This window comes from Lycorma delicatula, chromosome 7 (assembly GCF_047948215.1).
Source record: "Lycorma delicatula isolate Av1 chromosome 7, ASM4794821v1, whole genome shotgun sequence".
In the NCBI taxonomy this organism is placed as follows: Eukaryota; Metazoa; Arthropoda; class Insecta; order Hemiptera; family Fulgoridae; genus Lycorma; species Lycorma delicatula.
Genome location: NC_134461.1, coordinates 126,569,892 through 126,593,136, shown reverse-complemented (window position 1 = coordinate 126,593,136; position 23,245 = coordinate 126,569,892). Strand labels below are relative to the sequence as shown.

General features: G+C 35.4%; 2 protein-coding genes across 3 annotated transcripts in view; one reads left to right on the top strand and one right to left on the bottom strand.

Moving 5' to 3' along the window:
* Positions 1–23,245, bottom strand: part of LOC142328224 (uncharacterized) — an 890,790-nt gene that overhangs the window by 401,862 nt on the left and 465,683 nt on the right. The window lies entirely within an intron of this gene.
* Positions 6,733–7,611, top strand: LOC142328374 (uncharacterized). Its single transcript, XM_075372081.1, has one exon. It carries the CDS (start codon positions 6,733–6,735, stop codon positions 7,609–7,611), a length of 879 nt encoding a protein of 292 aa, XP_075228196.1.

Genomic DNA, 23,245 nt, shown 5'->3' with positions numbered 1-23,245 from the left:
GTATATTGTTTGTTATTGTATATTATATTTCATATTATTTTACTTATTCCTAATACAAGTAGATTAGAATACGAACAATTCTTTTGTGGCTTTGTACAGCTTGTAAGAATTTCACAGAGAATATTGCCAAACCCAGGCCCGAATATGTTTATAGGGTTAGACTTCGACAGATGTTCCACCGTGCTTGGAAAAGGAGATGTGCGGGCCATCTTGAGACAAAACAATATCCCAGAAATTCGAAATTCGCTTTGAAATTATCAAGCATGCATTCCGTATTAAGACGCAAGCATTCGTATGAGACTAGGTGGCCCGTTAAACACAGGAGCATTTGTGATTTAGGGATAACTCGTTAATATTTGTTTACGAAGAAAATGCAGCAATGCAGATGCAGTGGCGTGCAGACGTTCATTTATTGTCAGTAGCATTTATCCCTCACTATTCAGCTATATGGGAACCTCGTGTATATTGCAATTCAATTGAAGACACTTTTACCATAGTCAAAACCGAGTTCACGGGGAAGATGTGGCAAACGTCCCGACTCCGACTTCCGTTTTAAAGGAATCAGGAGACATCGCAATGCATTTGAATGCTGGTATAACTGCCACTCGTTTTGTTCCCCGACTGATGCATAGACCTCATCATCCGGCCAAAACTACAACCCAATTTAGAAGATTTTAGTTTACAAAATGCATTATTCTATCATATCATCGTTATAAGTCAGATTTTATGCACACAAATCACCTGCATTTTCACTCATAAATTTGCAAATTGCATTTCAAAATATGGAACTAGAAATAGAAGCGTCAAAAAAAGGAGTTTTTAACAAATAGCGAATCGTTTTCTCAGATTACTAGAGAGCGGCTCTACTGATATTGCTTTCACAACCCTGCACAACAAGTACTATCGAGCGTTGTGTTATGTTTCTTCATTCAATTAAAAATTGGCTAAGAAGCACCATAGGTGAAAAGAGGTTAAATGGGGTAACTATGTTGAGCATTCACCGACAACGGGTTTTGATAAAAAGATGCAATTAAAGTGAATCTATAATTTAGTATTTTATTTTATTACCTCCCCTAACATATTTTTAAATTATATTGTATGTATTATTTTACGCTCGAATTTTTACCTTTTTGTCATAAATGGTGTAATTTGAACCGTTCCCATTTAAAAATAATTTGCAAGCACCTCGGTAATGGCTAAAACTACACGATTTTTTTTATACTTTTCCAAAATTATTTAATGGGGGTTTCGGTTATTTTCTTTTACAAACGATGATTCTACATATTTATATTTTAGTTAGTCTGATACAAATTGAATAGCAAAAATATTTTAATTGTAACATTTTTTCTAACTTACTATATTTCCTTTCTTATAATTTAAAACTACGTTTAATACGAAATAAAAAACACGATTAAACTATTTTCACAACCCGATAATGGAACATTTATTTTTTCGAAAGTTTTGTAAGTGAAGAAAAACCGGCACCGAGAAAACCGACCAACACCAACTACTGTAAAACCGAGAAAACGACCACCAGAGCTTACGCCGGGATCAACGAAGAAAACCAGCTCAGAGAAAACTGACTCATCCGAACCACTCCCAGTTGGAGAGGACGGCCACCAGTGCTTATTCTGGATCATAGGAACAGGCATAAACGAGCCGTTCAGGGTTTTCGCCCGTTTCCATTTTCACTACTTTCTTCCCCCTTTTTTTCGTCTTATTTTCCTTCTTGTTTTTTGTTCCCTATATTTTCATAATTTTGTTGTAATCTTGAACTAATGATAGGATTTTCAAAATTTTTCTTTTTATTGTATCTACGAGATTTGTTATTATAGTTAAATGTATTCTTTCCACAGCTGACAAGTTCTTTTTACATTTGCTGGTGAAAGGAAAATAATTTGTTGATCGTTAAATAAATTTGTAAAGTTAACATTAATTTTACATACCCGCTTACTCCCGGATTTAAGATCAGACACAAACGAACCGCTCAGGGGTTTTTCGTTCACCCCCCTTATCGCCAATTTCCCTTTCGCTACATTTTTTTCCCTGTTCCCTCTTTTTTTTCTTTCTGTTCCTATTTTTTCTTCTCCCACTTTTTTCTACTTTTCTACCCCATTTTTACTTCTCTTTCCTTTTTCCTTCTCTCACACTTAGCTTTGCTAGGAAACGATCCTTCCGGAAGCTCTTCCGAGATTTGATTGGACCCACTCGGGATTTCAAGGCTTAAAACCCAGCCAGCAGTCGAGTCGGATGGCTCGACTGGTGGGTGGGTCTTAAGCCTTTGGAGTCCTGCGGGTGTTAGGTCCTTCTCTCCGTCTGCAGTCGATCGGAGGGGTCGTTTCTTCCTGAGATGACTCGAAGGTGCTTTGTTTCTCCCTTTCTCTGGAATAAAGTCCGTGTGCGCCGTCTCCTCTACATCTGGGGGTTGCTCGTGTGGGCCACATTCAACGCAACATAGGACGCAACATGATGGATTAAATATTTTTTTTTTAATATAGTTTATTTTTTGTTAAATATTTCTACCTAATTTAGCTCTTGGTTTTTGTTATTGATATTTAAAAAATCTAAGGTTTTTAATTATCTTTGGAATTAACTTCTAAAATTTGTTGTAATGTTGAACTGTGGATAGCATTTGCAACCTGTCTCTTTTTATTCTATCTACTAGATATATTATTATAGTTAGATGATTTCTTTCACTAGCTGACAATCTCCTGTAAGTTTTGCTGGTGAAACGAAAATAATCTGTTATTAATTAAATAAATTTGTGAAGTATCATTATTTTTTTTTAGTTTAAAAAAATACATCTAAACTGTGTTTATTTCAAAACATATTTATTCTTTGTATTGACAGAATTTTGTACTCATATTTCATATTTTAATGTATATTTTAAAGAAGTAATAAATATGTTAATTAAATTTGTAAAATATTTTTTTTTTTAATTTTCAACAACCCCGTCATTCATTTAAAAATGTATATTGTTTGTTATTGTATATTATATTTCATATTATTTTACTTATTCCTAACACAAGTAGATTAGAACCCGAACAATTCTTTTGTGGCTTTGTACAGCTTGTAAGAATTTCACAGAGAATATTGCCAAACCCAGGCCCGAATATGTTTATAAGGTTAGACTTCGACAGATGTTCCACCGTGCTTGGAAAAGGAGATGTGCGGGCCATCTTGAGACAAAACAATATCCCAGAAATTCGAAATTCGCTTTGAAATTATCAAGCATGCATTCCGTATTACGAAGCAAGCATTCGTATGAGAGACCAGGTGGCCCGTTAAACACAAGAGCATTTGTGATTTAAGGATAACTCGTTAATATTTTTTTACGAAGGAAATGCAGCAATGCTTATCAAATGCACGCAGTGGCGTGCAGATCTTCATTTATTGTCAATAGCATTTATCCCTCAATATTCAGGTATATGGGAACCTCGTATATATTGCAATTCAATTGAAGACACTTTTACCATAGTCAAAACCGAGTTCACGGGGAAGATGTGGCAAACGTCCCGACTCCGACTTCCGTTTTAAAGGAATCAGGAGACATCGCAATGCATTTGAATGCTGGTATAACTGCCACTCGTTTTGTTCCCCGACTGATGCATAGACCTCATCATCCGGCCAAAACTACAACCCAATTTAGAAGATTTTAGTTTACAAAATGCATTATTCTATCATATCATCGTTATAAGTCAGATTTTATGCACACAAATCACCTGCATTTTCACTCATAAATTTGCAAATTGCATTTCAAAATATGGAACTAGAAATAGAAGCGTCAAAAAAAGGAGTTTTTAACAAATAGCGAATCGTTTTCTCAGATTACTAGAGAGCGGCTCTACTGATATTGCTTTCACAACCCTGCACAACAAGTACTATCGAGCGTTGTGTTATGTTTCTTCATTCAATTAAAAATTGGCTAAGAAGCACCATAGGTGAAAAGAGGTTAAATGGGGTAACTATGTTGAGCATTCACCGACAACGGGTTTTGATAAAAAGATGCAATTAAAGTGAATCTATAATTTAGTATTTTATTTTATTACCTCCCCTAACATATTTTTAAATTATATTGTATGTATTATTTTACGCTCGAATTTTTACCTTTTTGTCATAAATGGTGTAATTTGAACCGTTCCCATTTAAAAATTTTTCCAAGCACCTCGGTAATGGCTTATGCTACACGATTTTTTTTTGTACCCCAAACTTATTTTATTGGGTCTTCGGTTATTTTCTTGTACAAACGATGATTTTACATATTTATATTTTAGTTAGTCTGATACAAATTGAATAGCAAAAATATTTTAATTGTAACATTTTTTCAATACTTACTATATTTTCTTTCTTATAATTTAAACCTACGTTTAAAATACGAAATAAAACACACGATTAAACTATTTTCACAACCCGGTAATAGAACATTTATTTTTCCGACGGTTTTGTAAGTGAAGAAAAACCAGCACCGAATAAACCGACCAACACGAACTACTCGAATGAAAGACGGAGAAAACGACCACCAGAGCTTACGCCGGGATCAACGGAGAAAACCAGCTCAGAGAAAACTGACTCATCCGAACCACTCCCAGTTGAAAAGAGAGGACGGCCACCAGCGCTTATTCTGGATCATAGGAGCAGGCATAAACGAGCCGCTCAAGGTTATCACCGTTTTCCATTTTCACTACCTTTCCCCCTTTTTTTGTCTTTTTTTCCTTCTTGTTTTTTGTACCCTATATTTTTTTAATTTTATAATTTTGTTGTACTCTTGAACTAAAGATAGGATTTTCTAAATTTTTCTTTTTATTGTATCTACGAGATTTATTATTATATTTAAATGTATTCTTTCAACAGCTGACATGGTCTTGTAAGTTTTGCTGGTGAATGCTCGGGCAATACGGCTTCGTAGAACATATGAACATATTTTACGTTACCATAAAATGATGATTTAAACTTTTTCAAACAGTATCATTTATCCAAGATCATTAATGTAGGCATTTTAATTATTATTGTAAAGAAGTAATTCGATAAACGATTACTTATTATACTATATTATGTTTATTTTATCATGAACATTTCCAAGAATATTTTGTTGGATTACTTTAAAATCAGTTCACAGTTTTCCGTATCGTTTTCATTTATATATATTTGGATTTCCCTAATCCGATGATTTCTAGTTTTCTTTTCGTTTGTCTTTCAAAAATCCTTGCTGGCCGCATAGAAGGAATTTCCGCACACAAATCCTATTTCGGTACGTTCTATTTTTCTTAGGTGTTACAAATACAACAGAAATCTTAAAGTACATTACAATGCAAAGACCTAAGTACAAAACCAAAAAAAAGATAAAATGAACAATAGCGAGTTCACGCAAGGTAAAAACGAGTGTAATTGATCAACTGATTTAGAATAAATTACAGTAAGTTGTAAATAGCAAAATATTTCCTTCATCACGTAATTCATTCCAACCAATGAAATTTCACACGCTTACATACACAGATAATAAACCAACTTAGAAAATTATTATATTTTTCAGAACTAGAGAGAAGTTGACGTTGTTTTTAAAAATCTGTTAATTCTGTAGGTAAATTTATTATGCAATAAGTATTGGCGGGAAGAGTGGTTCACCCGTGTGCCATGTCTTCTGACCCAACGGCGGATGGTGGATCAATTCATATTGCAAATCTGATTGCAAATAGAAGTAGTTGAGCTGTGAGGTCCGTCTTTGGGGCGTTTAAGGTGCTCGGGCAGCTCGTAGCTGAAAACAAACTGAAGGCAGGACTTGCTATTGCTGAGTGTTCCAGACCTGTGGTGATTCTTGGGGAGGGAGTACAGGTTCCGGGGAAGCGAGCATATGTAGTAGTCGTGGACTCATCCAACGGTGAAAAGGCAGAAATGCGGGATTACTACCGTGCATTGCAGAAGATCAATGCTACCCCGCAGCCTTCCTTGTGTGTCAGCGTGCCGGGTAACATGTTGGGTAAGAGCTTAAGAAGGTTGCGAAGTACGTGGTAAGGCGAGCGAAATGCAAGTACTCCCTTAGAACAGTCGGTACCGCTGCTACGGATGTGGTGAATTCTGCAGGAAAGGAGCAAGTGACTACTACAGAGGCTCAAACATTAGTGGTTCTTGCTGAGGAACGGACTTACACGGATCTCCTATAGTATCGCTATCGAGGAGGCAGGTGAGGTGCTCTCTGTTAGAAAAATATAAATGAACAGCTACGTATTAAGGTTAAAGGGAGAAGAAAGCAGCCACCAAGCTAAGCGAGGTCATAAAAAAGAAAATCCCCGACGTGATGGTGGTGGAAGGTGGAAGGAGAGAGCGCCACGTAGCGCTCCTGGTGAAGGATCTCGTTGAGCTAGCTATAGAAGAGGAGGTGAGGGCAGGGCTACAGCTGCAGGTGTGAAGTGGGGCGGTCAAGGTCTCCTTTTTGTGGAGATCGTTTGGGAGTACTAAGACGGCCTCCATGATTGTAGGAAAGACGGTCGGCAACATGCTGCTGGAGAAAGCCGCATAAAGTTAGGGTGGATACTCTGTAGGGTCTCGAAAAGATCATCTGAGGAGCGGTGCTTCCGGTGTGCCGAAAATGGTCACCTTGCCTATAAATGTAAAGCGTAGGTCGCCGGAATCAGTGTTGCGACAAAATGGGGAATGTTAGCTGTGAATGCAAGGAGGCCATGAAGAGTCTCAAGTGCGGAGATTAGGGGCATAAACTAAGTGGTTGCAAAAAGAGAAATGGCTAGATTCCACCAATTTAATGCAAATAGGAGTAGGTTCGCACATGATGCTGCATGGGAGCTGGCGATGAGAAGCCAAGCGGACTTCATCCTGCTAAGTGAGTCAAACAAGAAGCTGGCTGAGGAGAAAGGTTGGATTAGGAACGCGGACGTGGACATAAACGATGCGCTTGTAGAAGTGTCACGAGTCTTTCCAATCGTCAGTGTAGCTCTTAGGAGGGACTTCGTCGTTGTGGAAATCAGGGAGGTCACATTGACAGTTGGCTATGTTTCTCAAAATTCGGGTTTGGAGAAATACGAAGGATTCATCTATGAAGTTGTGGCTGAGGCGGGGAGATGGCCAAGCGTGATAATCGCCGGTGACTTCAATGTCAAGATCGAGTCATGGGGAGCTGTGGTCACTGATCGAAGGGTTCAGATCCTTGTGGAAGCTGCAATCGGCGCCGGACTTTACTCTCTGGGTGATGGTTTATGTCCTACACTTGAGAGAGGTGAGTCGGCGTCGTTCATCGATGTCACTTTCGCAAGTAAGAGGGCGTGCCAAAGGGTCGGCGATTGGTGTATCTTGGATGAGGAAACCCTTAGCTACCATAATGTCGTCTTGTTCGTCTATAAAGCTCTTGGGAGTGTGGCTAGCTTCACTCTCGGATTACGGAAAGTAAGCGAGCGTGCGATGAGGGTTTTCCGCCGTACTATTACTGACAGGCTAAGGCACGCGCTAATGCCTGATGAGGTGATCTCCATTGTGCAGGAGGCGCTTGATGAGCTTCGAATGAAATGCGTTGTCAGGAACAGGAGTGCTTACTGGTGGTACGAGGAAGTAGGGGAGCTTGAAGAGAGTGCCCCAGAGCAAGAAGGAAGCTGCAGAGAGTACTAAGAAGCAACGATAGAATGGACATCCTTCACGCTAGGGAGATGCTCGGCGAAGCTAGGCGGGCTTACAGTGCAGGTATCAGTCGCGCTAAGGAGAAGAAGTGAACTGACCTGCTAATTGTGATCGATGCGGACGTATGGTGGAGCGGTTACAAGATAGTAATGATATTTGGTGGTTCCCTCCCCGTTATGACTAAGGAGCGCTTAGTGGACGCGATAGTCAAATTATTCCGCAACGTAGAACGGATGCCTTGAAGGAAAGTTACCTGATGAAGTAGTTCCTCTGTTCAAGCAGGATGAAGAGGTTGCAGCAGCTAAGCGTGTCAACCCGCGGAGGAGTCCCGGTCTTGATGGCATCAGCCGCGAGGCGGTGCAGGTCTTGGCTCAGGTGACCCCGGAGAAGCTTGTCAATGTATTTAATTACTGCTTAACAAACGAGTTTGTGCCAGGAGCATGGAAGGTTGTTCGGCTGGCTTTGATTGAGAAGGGGCGTGACAAATTTGGTAATGCTACTGGATATCGCCCGCTATGTTTGTTAAGCAAGCTCGACAAGCTTTTCGAGCGCCTCCTTGTAGGTAGATTGGCAGCCGAGTTGGAAGCTGGGGTAGCATTAAGTGCGAACCAGTTCGGGTTCCGAAAAGGCAGGTCCACGGTGGATGCTATCCACCGAGTGATGCAGTTGGTCGACTAGGCTGCCGCGGGCAGCTGGCGCCACTAGGAGGATAACAACCGGTATCCTCCTAGACGTTGAAAATGCCTTTAATAGCCTGCCCTGGCGTGTTATTATGGATGAGCTTGAGGTGAGTGGAGTGAGCGCATACCTCAGGCGGTTGGTCGGCCAGTATTTGAGCGACAGGTATCTGGTCGCCAGCGGGGAAGGGCTGTCAGTTACATATGAGGTTGGTGTGGTGTCCTACAGGGGTCGGTGCTCGGTCCTTTGCTCTTGAATATTGTTTATGAGTGTGCTGAGGATCGAGTACCCCGAAGGGGTCACTGCAGTCTGTTTTGCTGATGATCTGGCACCGGTTGTCGGCAAAACGGAGCTGGAACTCGCGGGGAAGGGCGTAGTGCCCTTCGTAGCGAGCCAGTCGTTCACCATACGGATCGCCGTAGTGGCGATCCGTATGGTGAACGACTGGCTCGCTACGAGGAGACTGTAGCTCGCAGAGCGGAAGACGGAGGCGGTGGTCATGGCCGGGAAACGTAATCTTGACCCCATCACGTTACGTGCCGGTGCGACTGAAGTCCTGCTCTCACGTAAGGTAAAATACCTTGGTGTGGCTTGACCACCAAAGGTCGTTCCAGGAGCATGTCCGAGAAGCAGTAAGCAAGACTACTGCTAGGAAGCAGTAAGCAACGGCTGATGCCCTAGCCAAGCTGATGCGGAATAGGGGTGGCCCATCCACCGCAAGAAGGAGACTTCTTGCTTCGGTGGCATGATCGGTCGGCCTGTACGGGGTACCGGTTTGGGATAGGGCTCTACTAGGCGGGCCAGGGAGCTCCTGGATGGCTTGCAGCGGGTGCTGGCTTTGCGGATCGCACGTGCCTATTGAACGGGTTCCAACGAGGCCGTGGTCATCGCTGGGGTGCCGCCCCTGAGAGTCATGGCGGAGGAGAGGGAGACGAGACAACGGGGTGCTTTGCCAAGTGTCGCTCGCGATTTGCGGGTAGTGGCAAGAGAGGTGGCAGGCGTCGCTGACAGGTAGATGGACGAGATCCCTCATCCCTGACTTCAGGACCTGGATAGGGAGGAAGTCCGGAAAACTACCGTACGTACTCACCCAGTTTCTGAGTGGCCACGGGTGCTTTGGCACTTACCTGCACAGGATTGGGAAAAGAGCTTCTTCTCGATGTAGGCTTTGGGCAATCGTCGACTCCCCGGGACAAATTTGTTACGAATAATAAAACTAATAAACTTCCCAAATCAGGAGTTTACAAACTTGAATGTGGTTCTGGACTTGGATTTGGGTTAGATTAGTCAGACTAGGATCTCTTTTGAAAATGTGAGACAACAAATCTGTTTTTTTTTTTTTTTAATAATAATTTGTTTCTAATTTGATATTTAATTGAGAAGCTCTTGTTATCAATGGTAATTTCAAAGTACTTCATGTTGAGAACAAAGGTTTGAAACTGAACATTTTAAAATCTATGGAAATTATTAAACTCAATTATTCTAATTTACTTTTAATGATCATTTAGATTTGAATAATTCGCCGTTGTTGAACTTATGAATGTGAAATGGTCTTCTTATCTTGTAAATAATCCTTTTTTCTGATTTGACTTATAGTATATACTATTTATATATTACTGATTCCTGTGTACTCCCTACTTCTGCTTTCATCTTTTTTTGTTATCGTATTTACCTTTTCTTTGTAATGTACTTTTTAGCTTTAGTACTCTGTACGTAACATCAGAAGAAGATATTATGTACCACAACAGTTGTTGCGGTTTTTTTTAAAAATAAATTTATTGTGAAGTTTTAATACTTATTTTGTTTATTTTTTTGGAAATATTACTAGGTCGATTAATTTTTAAATAATACTAATAATAATACATTTTTGAATAAACCATGCATTTTCTACATTCGGTTCAATCTTCTGTACATAAACATATGCTTAAATAATTTGACATCAGAGTTGTGAATTATTTTTTGTTATATTTTTTATATTTAGAATCTTAATGTATTTATCATAATATTAATTTATGTTTTTAAATAATTAATAAGGGCGTCTTTAATAATATATATTCTTATTTTATAATAATTTTTTAATTTTGTGATGTTGTTCTAATCAAGGTTTTTACTAGGGCTTTCTTTGATTCATCCAGGCAAATGTTGGGACAGTTTCTTTTTTATTCGTGGAGTAATTATATAAACATATATCCATCTAAGTAGTAGTTTTAGCCGAATGTCAAGAATATTCCTACCTCATTGTCACGTATCTCATGCTTTCACCACCTTTAAAGTAAAAGAAAATAATTATACGATACCTCTATCTCTTCCATTTTAATTGTACGTTACGTCAAAAACCATACAATAAATGTCCACATAAACTATAACTTCAATTTTCGAAAAATCACGCAACTTATTTAACTAACACTACTAATTTGAATTCAGTTCTACCAACCTCCTATATATATATATATATTTCTGGCGTTAACTATATAATGTTTTACTGTACACCGATCAGAATAAAATACTTATTTATAGACTTATAATATTAAACTGAAACTTTTTCAATGATTATGGATGGGGATTGATGTGGAATAGTTCAGTACCAAAGCACGTGCTCAGACAAGTGCTAATAGCGTTTCTGAATATTCAATTAGATATTCAGCCGATTTCTAAATACAATCGGAATATGTGTCTGCACAGTATTTTATAAATTTATATATATAAAACTCCCGTATGTAGGTAGATATATGAGGATTTTTTTATTACCGAACATAGTATTTAGCTTACCACTGAACACCTTTTGGAATGTTTATTTTTTGCGTACGCATACTAATTGAACTAGTTGTGGAAATTCCATACACGAGACAATTCTTTAAAAAGAAACATACCTAAAGGCATTCAATGGAATAGTAAGCTAGTACTACGTTCAGTAATAAAAAAATTTCAGTTTATATCCCTATCAACGAGAGCGATATGATAACATTATCAGAGACTATACATCTACACTTACAAGCAAGTAACCTACGCCGTTAAAAGCTTATCGTTTGCATTTTACAGTACTTAATTTTTAGAAAAGATATATATTTTTTAGCTAACCGAATAATTTCTCTAATTAAATCTAAAATTCCATAACATTAAAATTTTATTTGATAAATATTACTTATTCTAAGAATACATTTACAAGATGAAAAAAGAAAAATTTCGCACATTATTTAAAAAAAAAAGAGTTAGAAAGTAGTAAACTTAAACGGCACATTTATAAATCGAATATTGAAAAGAACTTAATTTTTCTATTAAGTTAATATCACGTAAACTACTAATCTTAGCGAATGGAAAATTATATTAATAAAAAAAACAATTTTTTTGACTATTATTGTAATTTATAAATATATAATTTACTTTCACACAATCATATGTTATATATATATATATATAAAGAAATGTACTTATATTAAAATGTAAATTTAAAAAAATAATAACAAAAATTAAAATAGAAAAATTTCAACTTTCATGAATTTTTTATAAACATTTTTTTTTATAAATAAAAATCTATAATTTCGCTTTCGTATTATCCCGGCGAATATAACCTAAATTAAAAGGAAAAGAATAGTTAAAAGTTATCAAGAAGACATACATTATATATACTATATATATATATATATAGACACACACATATTCCGAATTTTTAAATGATAAAATTAAACGTTTTTGGTTAAAGGGGATAATGAATGGTTAAGATTTCCAAAATCTGATCCGATCAACGTATTCCCTTCCGCAGTTCATTGTATAACTATACAGCAGGAAAAATAAAACCCAATGAAAAATTATTAGAACGCGTACGTGCTTATTTTACTAAATATAATATTTTAATCCCTCTTCAAATTTGGACTCCAGAAACTCAGTAAGCTTAGAAATTCATTACAAAATAAAAAATACGACATGCATAATTAATAAATTAAATACAAAAGAAAATAATACCGTTGGTGATTTGTTCTGTCATTATTTGAGATATACTTGTATATATTCTTAATGTGTACGTTGCAATCTGTTTAACTACGTAATCAACAGTAAGTAACTACAGTAAGTAACCCCACCCCGCAAACCAATGACATGAGGATGATGTGTGTGACATGTTAAGTGCAGTCCCTGTACAGACTCAGGCCAACCATTCCTGAGATGTGTTAATTAAACTCCAACCATCAAAGTACATCGTTTTCATCCATGAAAACGATAACATCGTTTACAAATTACATCGATGTCTAGTATTCAAATCAGTATAAAAGAAAAATAAGCTAAGATTTGAACCACAAAAACCTTAGACTTCGAAAATCAGCTGTTAAACAACTGATTTGCGACTTGTTTAGCAACTGGACCGGCCCGGTAGGATGAAATATAGATGACAAATATTCTCAAAAATAACTTTCCAAGAAACGTTGTATCGAACTGATAATACTGTAACAAAACATAATAATAATTGTTACAACGAAATAATTGTTACACTTCATTCAGTAGTTTTAACGTTAAAAAAAAAAAATAAATAAAAAACATATTAACCCGTCAAAAAATAAATACTACAATAGATAAAAAGAATGCCTTTGTTACAATAATGGAGAAAAAAAAGACATAAATGTAACATAAAACACATCCACACACAAATTGTCGTTTAATTACGATGTTATCTTGTGTTCTTAGGATTAAACTAAAAAATAACGATAATTTTATGTTCTCACGCCTTACGCAAACAAATAGATGAATAAGGTTGCGTTTTTTTTTTTTGTCTTCAGTCATTTGACTGGTTTGATGCAGCTCTCCAAGATTCCCTATCTAGTGCTAGTCGTTTCATTTCAGTATACCCTCTACATCCTACATCCCCAACAATTTGTTTTACATACTCCAAACGTGGCCTGCCTACACAATTTTTCCCTTCTACCTGTCCTTCCAATATTAAAGCGACTATTCCAGGATGCCTTAGTATGTGGCCTATAAGTCTGTCTCTTCTTTTAACTATATTTTTCCAAATGCTTCTTTCTTCATCTATTTGCCCCAATACCTCTTCATTTGTCACTTTATCCACCCATCTGATTTTTAACATTCTCCTATAGCACCACATTTCAAAAGCTCTTCTCAGATATTCCGATTGTCCAAGTTTCACTTCCATATAAAGCGACACTCCAAACATACACTTTCAAAAATCTTTTCCTGACATTTAAATTAATTTTTGATGTAAACAAATTATATTTCTTACTGAAGGCTCGTTTAGCTTGTGCTATTCGGCATTTTATATCGCTCCTGCTTCGTCCATCTTTAGTAATTTTACTTCCCAAATAACAAAATGCTTCTACCTCCATAATCTTTTCTCCTCCTATTTTCACATTCAGTGGTCCATCTTTGTTATTTCTACTACATTTCATTACTTTCGTTTTGTTCTTGTTTATTTTCATGCGATAGTTCTTGCGTAGGACTTCATCTATGCCGTTCATTGTTTCTTCTAAATCCTTTTTACTCTCGGCTAGAATTACTATATCATCAGCAAATCGTAGCATCTTTATCTTTTCACCTTGTACTGTTACTCCGAATCTAAATTGTTCTTTCACATCATTAACTGCTAGTTCCATGTAAAGATTAAAAAGTAACGGAGATAGGGAACATCCTTGTCGGACTCCCTTTCTTATTAGGGCTTCTTTCTTATGTTCTTCAATTGTTATTGTTGCTGTTTGGTTCCTGTACATGTTAGCAATTGTTCTTCTATCTCTGTATTTGAACCCTAATTTTTTTAAAACGCTGAACATTATATTCCAATCTACGTTATCGAAAGCCTTTTCTAGGTCTATAAACGCCAAGTATGTTGGTTTGTTTTTCATTAATCTTCCTTCTACTATTAATCTGAGGCCTAAAATTGCTTCCCTTGTCCCTATACTTTTTCTGAAACCAAATTGTTGCGTAAAACAATAAATGATTGTCATAAATGAACATGATGTAATTAAAACAAAATGCTTCCAGAAGCTTAAAAAGAATGTAAATGGTAAATGTACCCCCCGCGACTAACAACCACAAAATATTAAACGTAACATTTTTACGTTAAGAAATTAACTACAAAAAAAAACTGTACAACGGAGCGAAACTTTACATTTAAATAACGACGTAAATCTGTGTATTACAAAAAAAATTAATTTTTGAATTAGAATAGGTTGTTTAATAAAAATAAATCAAAGCACACATAATTGCCGATCTCCTTGGCGAAGGAGTAGCGAATCGGTCTTTCATCCGGAGGTCACGGGTTCGAATCCCGGTCAGGCATGGTATTTTTCAAACGCTAGAATATTCCATTTCCGCGCCTAATTGGTAACGTCAAATACTCTCTATCCAATAGTAGGTTATCTGGACATCGATATTTCCACCGACATAATGACCACGATCGTATATTATCAATTAAAATCGATAAGAATATCTACTGACTCGTATAATTCCATCATCCGCAAATGAGAAATTAAACCTTAATTATAAGGAAAAAATTATATTAAATGACTGCATCATTTTATACTAGGCTAATAGTTATCGTATAGTTTTATTACAATTTTTGTAGTAATTAATTTCAGATCTAGCAATCATTTTACTATAAAGAATTATGTATAAGAAATTCATTAATGAAATAACTAATATTTCATTCATAGTGTACTAATTAATTAATTGTTGAAATTGTTAGAAAAAAAACCAAGTTGATATAAAGATCCAGATAATGGGATTTCGACAGATATTAATCATATACTAGCTAACAACAAGATGTTAACAGACAGTAAACATTCTAAACATTTATTTAAATTTGTTATAACTCATAATGTGCAAAACTGTGATTAAAACCCTAATAATGGTAAAAATTTCATGGCATGAATGCATAACAAAAATCAAATTTATTTTTTATTAGTTTCAATATTTACCCATTGATATAAAACGTTTACATGCATTTTCCATAACATTAGCTTTATATATATGTATATACTAGGTCTGTAAATAAAGTAATGAGACTGGTTCAGAAAGTCTTTTTATTTACAATGCAATTACACATGGACTCTACCACCTTCGAAATAGTTGTTCCCTTGGGAACCCACAGTTTTCGTAGTTTCCCAACGGAACTATGAAGAGTTCAAAGCAGTGTTGGAACTCAGAAACCGGAATATCCTTCAGATGGTCGGTTACATTTATTTTATGTATTCTATTGTTCTGAAATGGTCTCCTTTGAGGTGTTATTTTAAAGTCGGAAATAGGAAAACGTCGCAGGGACTCAAGTCAGGTGAATAAGGTGGTTGAGGAACTACAGGAATGTTTTTCTTTGCCAAAAACTCATTAATTGAGAGTGCAGTGTGACAAGGTGCATTGTCACGATGCAGCACCCAGTTGTCTTTCATGACTGGTCTCACGCGGGAACTCCTTTCCGCAGCGTTTCAAGAATTTCTAGATAAAAATATTAATTTATCTGTGTGTCTACACTCCAAAATTCTCTGATTCGCTCAACATTGTCGTCACTTTTTGACGTTAACGGTCTTCCAGAGCGTGGATCGTCCGCAACTGATTCCCGGCCATCTGAAAATGCTTTAAACCACTTAAAACCTTGGGTTAGTGACAGAGCGTCAGTAGCATTCTCACCAAGTTTAATACAAAACTTGATTGCACAACGTTGCTTATAATTAGTATCTCATTTTTATAACGCACAACATAAACTTGTTTCACGAATAGTTTGTTTACATCTCACGTGGCAACAACAGACTAAAAATATTAATACCTAATATAAACCAGATGTTCAATAACCATATGTTTACTAGTAACTTTACAGTGTTGCCGCTTTGGCTGAAAAAAAAACCTAGTCACATTACTTTATTTACAAACCTCGTATATTCCAATAAAAAGTAAACGAACTTTATCTGAGATGATAGGGAAAGCCACGGGAAATATTGTATATCGGGTAGTGTGTTGATGTACATTGAGAAGGAAGAATTTTGAACAATTACTGTAGCTGAGGTTTGTTAATCTGTTACTATTTTTCAATTCGTGTATTTTATTTTTTTGTTTTGCTATATTAAGAAAAATGTTTATTAGGTACACAAAGAATACGATTTTCTGTCTATTTTTTGTCTGTTTAGCTTTAAAAAAAAAAGATTTTTAAAAGTTTTTATTTACTTTTAATTGGATCTATTGTTAATTTCTCAGTATTACATTCTCTACAAGTTTTGTTACTAAATCTTTCACATTCATTAGTCATTTAACAAAGCTATTATACTACAAAACTAAAAAAAACTTGTTTTTCGATACCGAATTTTGTGTTTTACTCGGATATCATAAAAACTATTGGAGTTACAGGTATGGGATATTTTCTTTTTTTACTGTTTAGCCTGCGGTAATTACCGTTCAGATAATACTTCAGAGGATGATATGTATGAGTGTAGTCTTGTACAGTCTCTAGTTCGACCGTTCCTGAGATGTGTGGTTAATTGAAACCCAACCACCAAAGAACACCGGTATCCACGATCTAGTATTCAAATCCTTGTAAAAATAACTGAGTTTAATAAGACTTGAACGCTGGAACTTTCGACTTCCAAATCGGCTTATTTAGGTAAACGCGTTCACCACTAGACCAACCCGGTGGGTTACAGTTCTGAGACCTATTTTATCCTATTTCTCAGCTCAAATTACATAAGAGACCACCAACTTTACTCCTTAATTTGGGTACCAGAAGTTACAATATTTATTAGAATAGCTGAAATCCAGGCGAAATATTTCGCTAGCCGTAACTCGAAAACTAAGCGTTTATAGACCTATATTAAAATGAACGTTTTTTATTATTTTCACAAGTAGAATATGTCTCGAAAGTTTCTCCGTTTCTTCGTGCGTCACCTGTATATAAAAATATTTTTTTAAATTATTTAAAAAAAGTATTATGTTAATTGTTACAATAGAAAAGTCCTTACAAAAGGAAAAACCCAGAAAATCCTTTAATACTTATTCTCTTTTGTCTCCCGAATTTTCCTTAAATACATTCAAGGTGATTATTAATTACGTAGATCTATTTCATACAAACATGTGATCAGGTTAAAAGTTTGTTAAAGATTTTAATTAAACGGTGCAGAATAGTTTTTGCCTGTTTCCTGAAAGGTTCTGTGTCTGAATGGCGAGTATATTTAGCATTTTTCACAAAAAAAATTTATATTTCCACTAAACAAACCTTCAGGTTTCTGTAGGAAAATGAGTCATTAAGAAAAACTAATTATCGATTATTTGTTATTTTAATATAATAAAAAGAATTAACACAATACATTTATAATATAATTACTAGATTACATTAAAAATATATGATAAATCGCTTTGTTAATTGGAATTAGAAGGATAAACTGTGGTTAATACGTAATCATAAATAATATCGAATGCGCAAGGATTACAGCAATAAAAACCGGATTATAATATTAGCTGGTAATTGATCGTTTAACTAAATAAAAAAAAAATGCAGGTGACAAAGAAATTTTTATATTTACAATCGGTATTATCGTAATATTATAATATTTTACGTAACTATAATTTTTATATACAAACATAAAAAGGGAATATATAAAACATCAACAAGAAGAAGAGGTTAATGGAAGAGATGGATGGGAATGAAGGAAGTAAAAACAATCGTCACGTGGTAGACCGGTGTCGTTTCGAAATGCTAATTACACCTGCCGCATTAATATTACACAGAGGTATTGTCCTTCTAACCATGTATCCTCTTTGTAAACAAGAAAAATAAATATTGAGTAACAATGGACGGAGCGGGTAGGGGGATAACGTAGACATTAATAAGATTTAAAGCGCTTCTCGTCTTATTTTCTGCTTGTTCATGTAAATACTCTTGTAAAGTTGAGATCGTAAATTATATTATAACCTTGCCCACAAAAATAGGCTTTTAAATCTTTTGAATCACAGTTTAGTTACTTTGTTTTACATAAAACTTCGTTACTTTGTTTTATTCTACTTTATTTTTTACGTTACCAAAACGTATACTATAAAACGTATCTATAAACATACGTACAGAATTTTTATTTGAACTGTAATAGGTATATTCTTATATAAAGAATATAAAGTTTATACCAAACTTTATTTCTAACAGATAATCTTCGGTTATGGTTAAATTTTACTCGGAATCATGTTTGGCGATCAAAAATAATACAAAGGCCTCCAGAATTATTCGCACTGAAATGTACAATAAAGGAAGTTATTTTGAGCAATTATGTGCCCGGTTAGTTTTGCCGATCTGCTAGGCGGTAACTTCTTGGACTTTCATCCGGTGGTCTCCCGAGTTCGAATCCCGGTCAGGTAGGGCGTGTTTCATATGCTACAAAGTTTCCACTTCATATTCCCACGCATAAGCTTCTAACTTATATGGTGAATTATTCACTAAGCCAAAAAAAAAAAAATATTATCGTTATTACTTAAGTGGTATTTTATTTTTGTCTTCAGTCATTTGACTGGTTTGATGCAGCTCTCCAAGATTCACTATCTAAATTCCCTATCTAAGTGGTATATTAAACAATTTGAATGATAATTTGCTGTAAAATTGTTTAGAGAGAGAAGTATCTTTAGCTCATTATTATAGTACAAAATTTTCAGAATTTTCTTGTTGTTTGGTTTTTAATAAAATAGAATTTGGAATTGTTTTAATGAACTTTAATGAAATCAATTTTGTCAGCGTAAAATTCTCTTATTTGGTTTTAGTAAATTTAACAAAGAAAATTTGTGTCAAACTAAAAAAAAATTGTGCTTTTGGAATCCAATATATCAGGTTTTATTATACATATATATTCTTTGAAACTACTACAAATACAATTAATTTTTAACTGTCATTTTTTACAATTTTACCTATAAGATTACATATAAAACTAATTTTTCACAATAATTTGTATCAATAGAATTTTGGTACAGCATTATTTGATCTTTAGAACGGAATTCTGGGCGAGCGCAATTTTTCACTAGCCAGATTAATTGGAAGACATTTTTTTGAGGAAAGGAATATTTTAGGCTACGATCAAAATAAAATGGGAGTAATTTAATATAGAGTTACCATTTAAAATTACCTCCCTGTTTAGGACTTGGAGTGTGACGGTATCATAAAAGAAAAATAGATCATTTCGAGGTAAGCGCTACTAATTTTCATTTACTGTGTTTAGTTGTCAAAAAAATTATTTAAGATTTCTCGTACTTTATTACTATTTGTATTTATGGTCTGCATTTTCCTCCGTGTTGCTCTTTTCCAGAAGCACGGGATACAATGATGGATTACTGATGATATAGTAATTCTAGCCGAGAGTAAAAAGGATTTAGAAGAAACAATGAACGGCATAGATGAAGTCCTACGCAAGAACTATCTATCGCATGAAAATAAACAAGAACAAAACAAAAGTAATGAAATGTAGTAGAAATAACAAAGATGGACCACTGAATGTGAAAATAGGAGGAGAAAAGATTATGGAGGTAGAAGAATTTTGTTATTTGGGAAGTAGAATTACTAAAGATGGAGGAAGTAGGAGCGATATAAAATGCTGAATAGCACAAGCGAAACGAGCCTTCAGTAAGAAATATAATTTGTTTACATCAAAAATTAATTTAAATGTCAGGAAAAGATTTTTGAAATAATATGTTTGCAGTGTCGCTTTATATGGAAGTGAAACTTGGGAGTATCTGAGAAGAAAAGATTAGAAGCTTTTGAAATGCGGTGCTATAGGAGAATGTTAAAAATCAAACGGGTGGATAAAGTGACAAATGAAGAGGTATTGCGGCAAATAGATGAAGAAAGAAGCATTAGGAAAAATATAGTTAAAAGAAGAGACAGACTTATAGGCCACATACTAAGACATCCTGGAATAGTCGCTTTGATATTGGAAGGACAGGTAGAAGGAAAAAATTGTGTAGGCAGGCCACGTTTGGAATATGTAAAACAAATTGTTAGGGATGTAGAATGTAGAGGGTATACTGAAATGAAACGACTAGCACTAGATAGGAAATCTTGGAGAGCTGCATCAAACCAGTCAAATGACTGAAGACAAAAAAAAGAAGGGATACAATAAAGTTAGCGGTTTGTAACTCAATTACAGCCGGTTCACCAAAGAACCACAACGCAACCCACTGCCACGAACTGAAGTCCGGCCGACGGAGCCCAGCAGAACGAAGGGTAGCCAGAATGAAGAAGTCCTTAATTTCTCCTTACCAATTACCTTCCTTTCCAAACTTACAGTTTCATTTCAGTCAGCACATGCGACTCCCTCCGGAGAAAGGAACGCATTCCTTCGTACAAAAACTAGGTCCCCGGAAGGTGTATTTCTATTAGACAGAAGGGCGCTAGCATCAAAAGGACATCAGCAGACGGACTGAAGGGGAATTACGCAGGGAGTACGAGGCTCATAAGCGCCTAGTCTCCCACGATCAGCCCCAGTATATTATTTTGATCAAACGTTGATAAAAATAAACTCCCCCTACCCTTGCGTTCCGTTGGGTTACATGTATACAAAACAAGTATTCTAAACGTATACAAACGTATGTGTACAAACAAGTATCTACACGTATACGAGTATGTAGGCGGTTGAAACACTAAATTTTAATGAATTAAATTAATGAATTGTGAACTGTGAGTCTCTATCGTTATGCAAGGTGGGTTTGAACTGAATAATTCGTCGAATGAATAATATTACAAAAATAATAAAATTAAATTTACGTTAAATGAAATAATAAATAAATTTAAAAAAATTCTGTTTAAAAATAATGGGCTTTCCGCGATGACTGCATGTGAGGCTAGAGTGGTGAGGTGTGCAAGCACCTCGTGGGAAGGCTAGACCAATCATTACAGTCAACTGGTAGCAAATGGGGTACTCCTGGGGCGCTGTTTTAGGAGGTGCAATGGGGTACTCTCATAATATCTCTGAAATCAATCGTCCGACTTCCAAATTCAAACGAGGTATTTGTTAGTAAGTCGAAGGCTAACTTATGCATACATCAGGTACACTCTTGATCTAACAGATCTCAGTTATTTCCAATTCGGTACATTTCCAATTCGGAAATGTACACATTCCGAATTATCTTTTATAATTTAGTTTCATTTTTAGGTTTCTATAAAGCCCGAATAAACAATTATTTATCAGTATTAATCTCATAATCAAGAGGATAACGTACAGCGCGAGGGTCCAAGGTGTGGAATCCTCTGGGTAGATAGGAATGGCGTGACCCACCGGGTTGGTGTAGTGGTGAACGCGTCTTCCCAAATCAACTGATATGGAAGTCGAGAGTTCCAGCGTTCAAGTCCTAGTAAAGCCAGCTGTTTTTACACGGACTTTAATACTAGATCGTGGATACCGGTGTTCTTTGGTGGTTGGGTTTCAATTAACCACACATCTCAGGTACGGTCGAACTGAGAATGTACAAGACTACACTTCATTTACACTCATACATATCATCCTCATTCATCCTCTGAAGTATTATCTGAACGGTAGTTACCGGAGGCTAAACAGGCTAAGAAAGATAGGAATGGCGACTTTAGCAAGCTCTGCGGATGTCCAGGGGTCGGTCCCCCTGGAAAATTGGGAGTGGCAAACGAAATGAGCTCTGCGGCCATCGAGTAGGCCCCTTGGTCACGAGGGTCCAGGTTCTGGCTAGACGGGCCGGCTAGTATATATAAATACAACCGTTCCTCAGGGTACAGACGGACACTAAGTGTCTGGTACATTTTATTTATAACTTTAAGTGGTATATCCCATTAATCAAAACCCCTTACAAACCGTCTCGTATAAAACTTCTTTATAACTTTATTTTTTCTAACTTTACCTGAAATTTAAAATAAATGTCCCCGCAAAATGAGGGTAACAATCTTCGTTTCGTTTCTGTTAGTTTAAAAATGACTATTAATTTGTCATAATTAATTATTTTAACTATTATTTTTGTCTATTAATTTTTTTTCTGAAAGCTAAATATATGACACATTTTAGTGTGAGATTCAAATGTGTATAATTCAATTTTTTTCATGCAAATGGAAGAGGGAAGTATGGGGTGTGGTTTACGGAAGTTTAAAATCTTTGCAATTCCTTTGATAGAATGTTTTTGACCATAGAAGAATTAGACTAAAACATTTGGTGAATAAGTTTTTTTAGAATATTTATTCTGTATATTAAAAAATTGAATAATAAATATGATAAAAGCGTAAGGTAATTTAAAGATTACTAGATAACCTATGAGATCTACGAGAAATAATTTTACAACAGCGTATTAATTTTTCTTGTGGATTAAATATTTTATAACGCAGGATAAACAAACAAATTCGGTGTCCTTACTTGATAACGTTTAAATTTCATTATTTTTCATTCAAGGTGCTACTCACAGTCATTTTTGTTTACATAGCTTTAGGTAGATGCATAAACAATATTTTTCGGTTATCCGTAGTTTTTTTTTTTTTATAATTCATTGATCCTGTTTCCAAAATCAAACTAGATTATAATAAATTTAATTAAACATAAGTTATTACTTAAAATTAAAAAGGATTTTAAAGATCAATAATAAACTATTCGGAAGAAAAAAAGAGTTATGATTCTTCAACCAGTAAAAGGAAACGAGCAAATTTCTATTTTATACTTTCTAATTTTATCAATCAATTCAACACGCTTCAATTTGAATCATTTTAAACGGCATTTAGCCTAGAAGAAAAAAAAATTAGTTTACTAACTACCAATCAAAGTTAATTGTAATGATGAAGTATCGCACAGAAAATGATTTAATTCGTTTTAGCGGTAGTATATTACACATATATTTCAACTTATTAATAGGCTATTTTATTTATGAATGAGAAACTTTCATTCATAACGTAATTTAATTTTTTTCTTTAGAATATATCATGATTTGATTGGCATAATAAAACTGGCAGTTATGATTTAAATACAATGGTACGATGTTTTCTCCAGAT

What these genes read in the sequence shown, in the direction of transcription:
- LOC142328374 (XM_075372081.1), top strand. Translation starts at nt 6,733, where the DNA reads ATGGCTAGATTCCACCAATTTAATGCAAATAGGAGTAGGTTCGCACAT.